The sequence below is a fragment of the Cnephaeus nilssonii genome (assembly GCF_951640355.1).
Source record: "Cnephaeus nilssonii genome assembly, chromosome: 18".
Lineage (NCBI taxonomy): Eukaryota > Metazoa > Chordata > Mammalia > Chiroptera > Vespertilionidae > Cnephaeus > Cnephaeus nilssonii.
The window spans coordinates 55,261,096-55,274,611 of NC_137089.1; the positions used below are offsets into that span (position 1 = coordinate 55,261,096).

At 49.2% G+C, this 13,516-nt stretch overlaps 1 protein-coding gene across 4 annotated transcripts in view; it reads left to right on the forward strand.

Annotated features, from left to right (window-relative positions):
- The first annotated feature begins 10,412 nt into the window (after positions 1-10,412).
- RIPK2 (receptor interacting serine/threonine kinase 2) overlaps positions 10,413-13,516 on the forward strand; it is a 41,496-nt gene continuing 38,392 nt past the window's right edge. For 3 of the 4 annotated variants that reach the window (XM_079796277.1, XM_079796276.1, XM_079796275.1), the window contains exon 1: positions 10,413-10,818. In XM_079796277.1, the coding sequence (XP_079652403.1) occupies positions 10,646-10,818 (173 nt within the window). In that variant the 5' untranslated portion in view covers positions 10,413-10,645. Of the gene's footprint in view, positions 10,819-10,903; positions 11,740-13,516 lie in introns of those variants that run through there. The other variant, XM_079796278.1, reaches the window with a different exon arrangement.

Genomic DNA, 13,516 nt, shown 5'->3' on the forward strand with positions numbered 1-13,516 from the left:
TCCATGGGGAAGTCACTCCCAGTGTGACAGTGATCCCTGGAGTTGTTCAACATGGCTGCGGCAGCAGGGAAGACATTGCCATTCGCTTCCTGAGAGTTCCTTTCCCAGCAAACCTTCAAGTGCTCTCTGGCCCCTGTTCAGCTGCTGACGTGGGAGCCCTGCGTCAGCCATAGTTTCCACACCACTTGCCCTCTTATGACCTGTTCAGCCTGGGTAGCGCTGCCTCTTCCACAGCTTTGTCTGTGTTTGCCCAAAACAGGACAGTACAAAGAGAGCTGAACTTACAACCTCTTCCACACAGTCACTTCCTAAAGCAAAAAAAAAGCGTGTGTGTTTTGCTTTAAAAAGTTAATATACCTTAGTATATTTTGCTCAAAATATTCTGCTAAATTCAGGGGCTGAAAGTTTTAAATGCAGACTGAGTGACTAGTAGCATAGCTTTCCACATTCTTGAAAACCTGCCAAGTAAAATGTCAAAGGAAAGTGGAATTTCCCATGAAATACCTATTAATAATAAATTTTTGCCCAGCACCATCTTTTTATAGCTGGGAAATTCCCTCTGGCTAGTAAATTTCTCTCCTGAGACATTATATAAAGTGAAACTGAAAGTGGAATACTCCACTGATAATTACAAGCAGTTCCCAGAAAGAACATGGGCTTTGATTCAAGCAGATTGGTTCAAGAATTCTGTCTCTGTAATTTACAAACTGTGACTGGGCCATTTACTCTGCCTTTCTTTCATTACATCACCGTGCATGCTTCTCTCCTCTAGTATCTGAGTGCCCTGGACTCTCCTGCCAGAGCACACTCGGCTGTAATTGCTTCAGGTCTCTCTCCCTTAGAACACTAACAGAATGGACCATGTGTAATTTGTTAGCCTTGTATTTCTAGCACCTAGTATTATGGCACATATTCTTTATTTGTTGCCTCAGGGGAGGTGGACTGGAGTTCTAGAGAATCTGGAAGGCTTACTTTTCATTTTCACATGTTTTTATAATTCTTGAATGTTTACCATGCTGATTTGGTACATGTGCTTCTTTTTAATTAAAAATCATAGTCATACAGAGAGAAACCAAGATGGCGGCATAGGTAAACACCTAAACTCTGCCTCACACAACAATTTCAAAACTACAACTAAAAGACAAAATGGACATCATCCAGAACCACAGAAAGGCTGGCTGAGTGGAAATTCTACAACTAGAAGGAAAGAGAAAAGCATACTGACACTCAGAGGGGCTACAGAAGGCAGAGGTATGGAGGCACGCACACGTAGAGGGCTGGCAACTGAGTACGCGGCTGGCTTTCTCAAGTGGGAGGGAGACAAAAGCTCCCAACTGCTCTGAACTCCAGTTCCAGGTGAGAATCTGGGGACCCAGACTCATACAGGGAGAAACTGGATGGTCCGGAAAGAGAAAAGCACACTGAGACTCAGAGGAACTGCAGAAGGCAGAGGTATGGAGGTGCGCACGTAGAGAGGGCTGGCAACTGAGTATGCGGCTGGCTTTCTCAATCGGGAGGGAGACAAAAGCTCCTGACTGCTCTAAACTCCAGTTCCGAGCCAGACTCTGGGGACCCAGACTCATTCGGGGAGAAACTGGACTGTCTGGCAGTGGGCGAAACTCGAGGGTGGCTTTCTCTCAGAGGTGCTTGCAGCGATTACCACGGGACACTGAGACCCAGGGGCCTCTTAGGGCAGGGCTGACGGGAAGCCATTGCTGTCTGCTCTTCCCTGAGACTCTGCCCCATCCAAGCTGAGCACAGAGGCTTTTGCAAGTCTTGTCTCATAAGGGTGTCTCCAGCACAGAAGTTCTCCCAGCGTAGAAACAGCTGATCCTCACAGCCAATTGACCTGGAGATCAATTCCTCCCAGTGATACCAACAGCAATCAAGGGTTAACTACAACAAGACTGTGCACACAGCCCACAAAGGGGTGCACCAAGAGTGTCCACCTCAGGTAACTGGAGAGGCTGAGCCACTGGGCTCTATAGGACACCTAGCACACAAAGCCACTCTATCAACTCAGGGAAGCAGCTAAAATGTGGACACAAAGAAACAGGTCACAAATGAAATAAATGGAGGAAAGCAAACAACTGGATATAGAATTCAAAACCACAGTTATAAGGTTTTCAAGAATTTTCTAGAAAAGGCCGATAAATTTAGCGAGACCCTCGAGGATATGAAAAAGGACCAACTAGAAATTAAGCATACACTGACTGAAATAAAAAATAATATACAGAGATCCAACAGCAGACTAGAGGATCGCAAGAATCAAGTCAAAGATTTGAAATACAAAGAAGCAAAAAACACCCAACCGGAAAAGAAAAAAGAAAAAAGAATCCAAAAATATGAAGATAGTGTAAGGAGCCTCTGGGACAACTTCAAGCATACCAACATCCCAATTATTGGGGTGCCAGAAGAAGAGAGAGAACAAGATACTGAAAACCTATTTGAAGAAATAATGACAGAAAATGTCCCCCACCTTATAAAAGAAATAGACTTACAAGTCCAGGAAGCGCAGAGAACCCCAAACAAGAGGAATCCAAAGAGGACCACACCAATACACATCATAATTAAAATGCCAAGAGCAAAAGACAAAGAGAGAATATTAAAAGCAGCAAGAGAAAAGCAGTTAGTTACCTACAAGGGAGCACCCATACGATTGTCAGCTGATTTCTCAACAGAAACTATGCAGGCCAGACTGAAGTGGCAAGAAATATTCAAAGTGATGAATAGCAAGAACCTACAACCAAGATTACTCTACCCAGCAAAGCTATCATTCAGAATTGAAGGTCAGATAAAGAGCTTCACAGATAAGAAAAAGCTAAAGGAGTTCATCACTGCCAAATCAGTATTATATGAAATGCTGAAAGGTATTCTATTATATTCACCAGTTTATTCTGTTCATCAAATTTCTTATTCACTTGATTTTTAGATTCACTTGTTGATAGATATGTATTTGTTGTTCATAATTTTTATCTTTACCTTTTCCTTCTTCTTCCTCTTCTTAAAGAATACATCGATATGAAAAAGTTAACATGATTAAGTTCAAATTGAATTGGGTCTACAGGTGAGCTATTACTCCATACTTACTAGACAGCTACATAATAGCAATACTAAATGCTGATAGGATGCAGAGAGATGGAGCCTCTCATATACTACTGGCTGGAATGTAAAATCACACAATCACTCTGGAAAATGGTGTGGCAGTCTCTTCAAAAAGCTAAACATGCCCTTACTATTCACCCAGCAACTACACTCCTGGCATCTGTCTTATAAATGAAAATGGATGTCTGCACGAAAACCTGCACACAATTGTTCTCACAGCTTTATTAGTAACAGTGAAAACCTGCAAACAACTAAAATGTCAACAGGTGAATGGTTAAACAACTTTGGTGCGCCCTACCCTGAAATACTATGCTGCAATAATAATAAAAAAAATAATAATCAATTACTGATACAAGATACAACTTTGGTGGACCACAAGGACATTATGCTGAGTGAACAAAGCCAACCTCCAAAAATCACACACTTTCACTAACATAACATTCTTGAAATGACGAAATTATAGAGATGGAAAACAGGTCAGGGGTCAGGGATGGGGGGTATGACTGTTACGGGGTGGGATGAGGGAGATATATGTGGTGAGAGACTAGCTCTGCATCTTGACTGAGGTTCAAGAATCTCTGATCATGACAAAATGCATGGCGCAATGTGCATGCATTAGATGAATGCAAAATTGCTGATTTTGATATTAGCTTTCGAATTTCTGTTATCTATATTCTCCAAATGGAAAAAAAAAAGTACCTTGGGTGTTTTAGTTTCCTGGGCCTGCCATAAAAAAGAACCACAAGCTTGGTAGCTCAAACCACAGATATGTATTATCCCCCATTTCAGGAGGCTCAACGTTCAAAATCAAGATGCTAAAAGTGTTGGTTCTTTCGGAGGGTGGTGAGAAAGAACCTGTTCCATTCCTCTCCCCAAGTGCCTGTGAGCCTTACGCATTTCTTGGCTTGTAGATTGCTTTCTCCCTGTGTCTTTACAATATCTCCCCTTTATCCACATGTGTCTCTTGTCCAAGTTTCCCCTTCTTATAAGGAAACCAGGCATATTGGATTGGGCCCATCCTCGTGACCTCATCTCAATTTAATCAGGAGCAGAAACCCTGTTTCCAAATCCAGTCACATCCACATATACTGGAGGTTAGGGACTTCAACCTGGGCGTACACAATCCAACCCATAATACTCAGTCCAAAACAGCCAACTGCACAAGTACAGGAGAGAAAACCTCATTTAAAGGCAGTTCATAGCCCTAACCGGTTTGGCTCAGTGGATCGAGCGTTGGCCCGCAGACTGAAGGGCCCCAAGTTCGATTCTGGTCAAGGGCATGTACCTCGGTTGCTGGCACATCCCCAGTAGGGAGTGTGCAGGAGGCAGCTGATTGATGTTTCTAACTCTCTATCCCTCTCCCTTCCTCTCTGTAAAAAATCAATAAAATACATTTTTTAAAAAGATAAAGGCAGTTCATATTTTTTAAAAAAATGAAAAAGAAAAGAAACAGTTAACAAACAAAAATATATAGTTTTAGTTGACCACAGGCTCAACCTAAATTAATAGTTTAACAAGACTGCTTTAAAAAATGAATACTGTCTTCCAGGGCACTAATAGATTCAGATCAGAGGCCGGCACAGTCACTCTCCCTCCCCCCTATCCAATCTCACATCAAATTTTCTAATCTGTTTGGACGTAGGGGAATAATGAGAAAGTAAAAGTGGATTTACAGGAGGACTGCGGAGTCTGAAAGCCAAATAAACGTAACTGAAGATACTGAAGAGTAAAAATGACAATCTGTCTTCAAAGTACTCATCTTTCAAATCCCTGATACCACCTTAAAGTGTTATCTCCTTTTGTTTGTTGAAAGAACAACGAAGCTTAAATTGTCTAGATAGAATTAGACTTATTCAATGTAACACAAGCAGGTAATACTAAGAATAAAAGGACTTCCTAAAACTTAGAGAAATTCAACAATAGAAATCTCTAACCAATGAAAATGCCCAGCTCAAGCCCTAACTGGTTTGGCTCAGTGGATAGAGCTTCGGCCTTCGAACTGAAGGGCCCCAGGTTTGATTCTAGTCAAGGGCACATGCCCGGGTTGTGGGCTCGATCCCCTGTGGCAGACTTGCAGGAGGCAGCCAATCCATGAATCTCGCTCTCCCTCTTCCTTCCTCACTGAAATCAATAAAAATTTTTAAAAAGGAAAAAAAAAAATGCCCAGCTCAAAATGCATTGAATCCCCTATTGCCAGGATGTGCTCAGTGAGGTAGGTGCCTGACCCTTTGTCAGGTGTTCTTGCATTAGGTTGAAGAGTGTGCTGAGTGTCTCCACCTTTTGTTTTCCTTTTCAGTACTTTTCACAGAAAGATGTTAGTTTAACCTCCTTGGGAATTTTTTTTAATCCTCATCCAAAGATATGCTTACTGATTTTAGAGAGAGGGGAAAGGGGTTTGGGGGGGGAGGGGAGAAAAGGAGAGAAACATCTATGTGAGAAAGAACATCAATTGGTTGCCTTCTGTACATGCCCCAACTGGTGATCAAGCCCAAAAGTTAGGTATGTGCCTTGACCAGGAATCGAACCCGAACCTTCTGTTACACGGGACAATATTCCAACCAACTGAGCCACACGGCCCATGGCTTGGGAATTAAAAAATAATAATTTCACTGTTTTCTAAAGACTAAAGGATAAAGATGCAACTTTAGATTGAAATATATTTAGCCCTGGCCAGTGTTTCTAAGCGGTTAGAGCATGGGCCCTGCCCACCAAAGGGTTGAGGGTTCCATTCCTGGTCAAGGGCATATACCTGAGTTGAGGGTTTAATCCCCAACCCTGGTTGGGCACATGTGGGACATAACTAATTTATGTGGAGGCAATCAATCAATGTGTCTTTCTCACATCAATGGTTTTGCTGTTTCTCTCTCTTTTTCCCTTCTTCTCTCCCCCACTCCCTCCTTTCCACTCTCTCTAAAAATCAATGGAAAAAGTATCCTCTGGTGAGGATTAACAAAACAAAAAAAGAAAGAACAGAAAAAAATGTTTAAGAAGTGTTCTGCATCTTGATTTTAATATTATCTTTACTAGTAATTCAAGTGTGAGAAATATTTACTTTTTCCAACTGACATCTGAAGAATTTGTTTAGTTTAATTATCAGAAAAGGCATCATGTTATCAATCAATTTTTAAATGGCATCATGTTTAATCTCAGGTCTGAACATAATTAGAATGATTAAGTGAGAAACATTATTGTGCTCATTAACTGTAAAAATGTGTACTTCTCTGGCTCTTCATAACAATAGACTCAATGTCATCAAATATATCAAATAGATTTGAGATTGATTTTTGGGTAAAAGATACCAAATGTGCCCCAAATGTTGGTTTTCTCATGCAGAACATTCATTATTATGTAATTACTAGAGGCCCAGTGCACGAATTCATGCACCAGTGGAGTCCCTAGGCCTGGCCTGCGGGATCGAGCCGAAACTGGCTCTCTGACATCCCCTGAAGGGTCCGGATTGCGAGAGGGTGCAGGCCAGGCCAAGAAACCCCACCGGTGCACAATCAGGGCCAGAGAGGTACACAGGAGGTTGGCCAGCCAGTGAGCGGCCATGGGAGGACTCCAGTGCGTGTCCCTCCCGTCTCTCTCAGTACTAATCAGCTGGACCCCAGCAGCAAGCTAACCTACCAGTCGGAGCATCTGCCCCCTGGTGGTCAGTGCTTGTCATAGCGAGCAGTTGAGCGGCCTTAGCATATCATTAGCATATTATGCTTTGATTGGTTGAATGGACAACCAGACGACTGGACACTTAGCATGTTAGGCTTTTATTATATAGGATAGAGGCTTTGCCACTGTTTGCTTTTAAAACTTACTAGATGCTTTTGGACTAAAAATACAAAAATTAGAATGAGATGTTTTAAATTCTTGGACTTTTTAGGCGGTTTCTTTTTCAATTTTTCAGTCTTGTTTCTAAATTGAAGAGATAAGAGATTTCAAGCTACTATTTCCTAAAATAGCAATGGAAAAACAAATCAATGATTTTATAGGATTTTCAACAGGTGAATTCATGTTATCCTAATTTGCATAATTACTTTCATTATATTTTTTTTCTCAGTCAATTGATGTAGTTCAGTATTCTTTAAGCTTTTTATCTTCCACCAATTGATTATGGGAATTAAACTATCCTATCTAATAAAAGAGTAATATGCAAATTGACCATACCTCTGCTACATCCACAAGCCACACCCACAAGCCACGCCCACCAGCCAATCAGGAGTGAATATGCAAATAAACCCAACCAAGATGGCTGCAGCCACGGAGAGCAGGAGAGAGGCTTGAGTTTCCCCAGCAATGGAGGAAGCCAAACTTTCCACCTGCCCTTGCCGGCCTAGGCTTCCACTCAGTGCTACGAAGTTTCAATGATAGGAGATAAATAAATCCCAACAAAAATGGCGGCAGCCACAGAGCTGGAGAGAGCAGGAGGCTAGGGTTGCCCCCGGCGATGGAGGAAGCCAAGCTTCTGCAGCCCTGGCCGGCCTAGGCCTCCACTCCAGGCTACAAAGTTTCAATTATAGAAGATACATAAGTCCCAAACAGAAATGGCTGCCGCCTCGGAGCAAGCAAGAGGTTTGGCTCCGCTTCAGGCTACAAAGTTTCAATTGTAGAAGGTAAATACATCCCACATACCAGGGCCTCCGCTTGGGTCACCGGGGGCATGGCCAGCCTGCAAACCACCACAGGCCCCTTGCCCAGGCTGCTCCATGCCCCAAGGGAACCCCCACCCTGATCCGGGACACCCTTCAGGGCAAACCAGCTGGCCCCCACCCATGTACCAGGCCTCTATCCTATCTAATAAAAGAGTAATATGCAGATTTGCCATCACTCCAACACACAAGATGGCTGCCCCCATGTGGTCAAAGATCTTGCCCCCATGTGGACACAAGATGGCCACCACAAGATGGCCAGCAGGGGAGGGTAGTTGGGAGGGACCAGACCTGCAAGGGAGGGCAGTTGTGGGTGATCAGGCCAGCAGGGAAGGGCAGTTGGGAGGGACCAGGCCTGCAAGGGAGGGCAGTTGGGAGCAATCAAGCCTGCACAGGAGGGCAGTTAGGGGTGACCAGGCCGGCAGAGGAGGGAAGTTGGGGGCGACCAGGCCTGCAGGAAAGGGCAATTGGGGGGGACCCAGGCCTGCAGGGGAGGGCAGTTAGGGGGGACCAGGCCTGCAGGGGAGGGCAGTTAGGGGGGACCAGGCCTGCAGGGGAGGGCAGTTAGGGGCAAACAGGCTGGCAGGGGAGCAGTTAGGCATCAATCAGGCTGGCAGGGGAGTGGTTAGGGGGTGATCAGGCTGGCATGCAGAAGCGGTTAGGGGCAATCAGGAAGGCAAGCAAGCGAGCAGTTGGGAGCCAGCAGTTCTGGATTGTGAGAGGGATGTTCAACTGCCCATTTAGGGCTGATCCTACTGGGATCGGGCCTAAACGGGCAGTCGGACCTCCCTCGAGGGGTCCCAGATTGGAGAGGGTGCAGGCTGGGCTGAAGGACTCCCCCCCTCCCCTGTGCACGAATTTCGTGCACCAGGCCTCTAGTATAAATAATAATGTATATTTTTAAAACTGTATAATGGTGAAAACCATCATGAAAGGTAAAGGTTTGAGGTTTCGGTAGATAAACTGAAGATAGTTCTTCCATCCTGGGGTTTCTCCACCCACATTGTCCTTGTCCTGTGGTCGGCAAACTGCGGCTCGAGAGCCACAAGCGGCTCTTTGGCCCCTGGAGTGTGGCTCTTCCACAAAATACCACAGCCTGGGCAAGTCTATTTTGAAGAAGTGGCATTAAAAAATTTGGCTCTCAAAAGAAATTTCAGTCGTTGTACTGTTGATATTTGGCTCTGTGACTAATGAGTTTGCCGACCACTGTCCTAGTCCTTTGTCTTTCTTTTTGTTGACTTTCTCCCATGTTTGTCAGAGCACATCCTCTAGTAGTTTTTGTTGTTGTTTTAAGGTGGATGGATGGAAAGTACTTGCTTCCTTGTAAGTGTGTTTTCATTCTGCCCTTGTACTTGATGGGCAGTTTGACGGACTACAGAATCGAGGTTCCAGTTACTGCCCTTGGGGACTTGGAGACACTTCACTCACAGCTGCGCTTTCTTTCGCATAAGAGGTCCAGGATCTGGCCGTTCTGGCCGTCTGAACCGCTCGGAGTCCTCCTGAGCTTGGAGTCCTCCTGATCGTGGTCCCGAGCTGCCTAATGAAGGCTTCGCAGGGTCCTCACAGACCCCAGTGCTTGTGGCCTGGCAAAGCTTCTCAACTATTTTGGGGTCATTTCTTTCCCACTGGTTTTCTGGTCTTCTTTTCTGGAAGTCTTTGTTACCTGAACGAGTGAATGAGTGAGTGCATAAGTGAGGAGAGGATGTGAGTGCGAGTGAGTGGCTGAGGGAAGTGAGAGAACGAGTAAAGTAACGAATGAAGAATGAATGAGTGCACAAGTGAGGGAGGGAGCAGGGAATGAGTGAATGGGGTGGCTGGCCGACTGCGAAAGAGTGCGTGTGAGAAGGAGTGAAATGAGTGCATAAGTGAACAAATGAGAGAATAAAGGAGTGAATGAAGGAGTGAATGAAGGAGTGAAGGAGTGAATGAAGGAGTGAAGGAGTGAATGAATGAGTGAATGAAGGAGTAAATGAAGGAGTGAAGGAGTGAATGAAGGAGTGAAGGAGTGAATGAAGGAGTGAATGAATGAGTGAATGAAGGAGTAAATGAAGGAGTGAAGGAGTGAATGGAGTGAATGAGTGAATGAAGGAGTGAAGGCGTGGAAGGAGTGCAGCCGGGCTGACTGAGGCACCCCGCCAGGCACCCCGGGACGGACACGGCGCCCCTGAAACTAGGGCTGGAGGCCGCGCCGGCTGGGCCGCAGTGCGTCACTGAGGCGAGCGGCCCGGGGGCCACAGGTCCGCAGGCCAGGGGCTCAGGAGCGCGAGCCCGCCGCCTTCTCCCCCCTCCCCCACCGCAGACCCGGCGGGAGGCCACACCAGGGCTCGCGCTGCCTCGGGTGCGAGGCCGCGTCAGCGCCGGAGCCTCCCGCGCGGCTCCTCAGGCAGCGGAGCGGAGCGGACAGCGCGGCCCCACCGGGCAGGGGACCAATGGCGCCCGGCTCCTCCGCGGCCGGCAGGGTCGCCCGGCCAGCCAGCGGGTGAGAAGCGGAGAGGCGCGGAGGAGAGGCGCCGGGAGCAGGCAGGCGCGTGGGGGCGGGGCCGGCTAGGAGGCGGGGCGGGTGGGCGGGGCTGAGGAGGAGCCAGTGTGAGGGGCGGGGCCTGCGATGGGCCAGTGGGCGGGGCTGGGGAGGAGCCAGCGGGGGCGGGGCCTGCGCGGGGCCGGGGAGCAGGACGGGATGCGGCGGGCGGGGAGGAGGCGCCTCACCGCTGCGGCCGCTGGCCGCCAGTCTCAGTCCGGACGGCAGTCGGTGCGGCTCCGGAAAAGCGGCGGCGGGCAGCCGCGCGGGCATGGGCGACCTGGCGACCTAGTGCCCACCTGCAGCAGGAGGTCTGGCGGCCCGCGGGGCGGAGCCGGAGCCGGGCGTGGGCCGCGGGAGCGGCTGCGCGGCCGGAGCCATGAGCGCCGAGCCCATCTGCAGCGCGCTGCCCGCCGTGCCCTCCCACAAGCTCGCCGACCTGCGCTTCCTCAGCCGCGGCGCGTCCGGCACCGTGTCGTCCGCGCGCCACGCCGACTGGCGCGTGCAGGTGGCCGTGAAGCACCTGCACATCCACACGCCGCTGCTCGACAGGTAGGCGCCCCGCCCCCTCATGGCCGCGGCTGCGGCTGCGCGGCGCCCGCTCCGGGCTGCGGGCCCCGGCGATGCGCGAGCGTGTCCGCCCCGCACTCAGCGCGAGCGCCGCGGGTGGCCCGGGTCGGGACGTCCGGGCGGGGCCCGCTGAGGCCGAGAGCGGCGCGGTCGCCGGCTGGACGGCAGCCGGCTGTTCTCGCGGGAGAGCCCGCCCCAGGAAGGACTGTTTCCGCCGAGGGCGGCCTGACCCGAGCTCCCCGCGGCCGGACACGGGCCGCCTGGCTTCGGAGAAGCGGGAGGTAGTTTCTGTTCCCAGAGAGCGCTGCCACCGCGCGCACCGCCGGCCCCGCCTTGCTCAGGGGCCGGGCCCTGCCGAGCTCGCGGCCCGGAACCCCGGTCCCTGCCGGGCGGCCGGTTCCGACGGCGCTGGGATGAGGCCCGCACGGCCCAGATCTCCCGGGAGGCCTGCGACTCCCCGAGGCGGCGCCCTGCCGGCTCGCGCGATCCCGGCCTCGCCAACGCAGGGCGCGGCCTGCTGTCGCCGGGCGTGATTCTGAGCGCGTTCGTTCCGGGCGAGTGTGCGGAGGCCCCGCGGCGCCTGCGCGGGGGTGGAGCGGCGGGTGCTGCGGCATCGGCTCTGCGGAGGCGCGGGGCCCAGCGCCGCGGGCCGGTGAGGGTCAGTCTGAAGCGAACGGAGCCTGCGCTGTGGGTCTCCGTTAAAGCTTCGTGCCACGTGGGGCCCAGGAATGAAGAGGAAGTTCCCTTTCCTTACTCACTGACGCTTCTCAGACCCTTGTCACCAGCTAGAGTTCTCCGTCAGTGCGTAGGAAACTAACTGTCGTCAAAGCAGCCTGCGACCGGCGAGACCAGGCCTCAGAGCCTCTCCCACTTGCCGCCCGGATGGGAGCAGCGGCGGAGCAGGTGCATGCATGGTCTGAGCACGATCGAGTGGGCATAGGCAGCACATGGACTGGCCGGTCCGGCTGGACGATGTCTGCATGTGCCTTGGGGTCACTTGAAAGAAAACTAGTTGACGTTTAGGGATCGGTCAGCCCTCCATACCTGATTTCTGTCCCCAGAGGGCCTTCCCGACTCTCCCAGCTCCTTATGAGTAGATGGGACGGGTGGGTTGTGCAAACACCCTGTAGACGCCATATTGTTTTTTGGCTGGTAATTTTGGTGATATGTCTATAGAAGCTGTATTTCACAGTTTTATGTTTAAAAATGTAAAAACCTATTTGAAATTCTTTTGGCTTTTTCTGTTTTCCCACTCACTCAGAATTCCCAAAACCTGATGTTAAGAACCCCCTTCTCTGATCACACACTGGAATGGAAGGAACACAGGCTGTAGAGTCCCGCCAGGGCAATTCAGATCTGGCTCCACCCTGCCCCTTGCTCTTGGTGTAACCTCTAGAAAAGTATGCGTCGACTGGAGCCTCAGAGCCCTGAGTACAGTGGGTAATGAACCCAGTTTTAGGCTGGTGTGCTGTGACAGTGCCTGTGAAGTGGCTGACACACAGTAGGTCAGAGTAGAAGGAAGAAGACCTCATACCCATCCTGGGAGGAGGGCAGTGCCACAGACTCCCACACGCTCCGTCTGTCTACGGGTCTTTCTCAGAGTGTCCAGGAGGCTCAGGTGCCTCACGTCTCCCTGCCTGCGTGCTGCCCAGTAACTGTTTTGTTGCGAATACAGAACTGTTTTAACTTAGGGAATGTAGGTTTAATTAAAACTGCTCTCACAAACTGATTTAATTGGTTGCTTCACGGTTTGGATATAAAGTGGCTGAAGAAAAGGGTGTACCCTTTTCCAAATCTTCAATTTTAAACATGTAAATATATCTATATATAATTCAAAACATAAATGACTAAGATTTTTTGCTTTATTTTTCTCTTTGTTTATTTTTAAAGCAGGCCTCATTATCTGGTCTGGAATGTCTGCTGCTTTTCTTATTGCAACAGCCATTCTTGCAGAGCTTGGTGCGACTCATCACCATCACTTACCTAGCAGGCTTCTTCTTGCGATTGATCTCTTCTGTTAGCGCTGCTACCTACCCATTCATCCCGGGTGAAAACTGATGGCGTCTTCAATTCCCTTTTTCTTTTTTCTTTTCTTTTCTTTTCTTTTCTTTTCTTTTCTTTTCTTTTCTTTTCTTTTCTTTTTTTTCTCTTCTCTTCTCTTCTCTTCTCTTCTCTTCTCTTCTCTTCTCTTCTCATCTCTCCCCCTCCCCTCCTCCTCCCCCTCCCCTCCCCTCCCCCTCCCCCTCCCCCTCCCCCTCCCTCTCCCTCTTCCCCCCCTACCCCCCACCTCTTTCACCACAACAGCCTGGACATCCTAGTCAGCTGGTGGTTTTCTTTCCATTCCCACTGTGGCCTTTACAGTTTCAGACTTGCTTTGCTTCACATCTTAACTAGTATCATAGCTAACGCCTGACTCAAGCTCTACCTCTTTCTGCTGATCCTCCATCCTGCTGCCAAGTGAATCCTAAAAGTTTGTTCTGCTTATGTCATTTCTCTGCTTAAAAACCTGCAGTCCCAACTCAGACTAGCAAATAGTGTCAATGCCCTCCTCCGGCTTTAGGACTCTGAGACATGGCCCTGCCGCCCTGGTCACCTCCACCCCTTCCAGGCTGCTGTGCGGCCTGATTCACAGGAAACAGCCCTCGCTCTAACTTCCTTGAATACATTTGGTGCTTGTCTG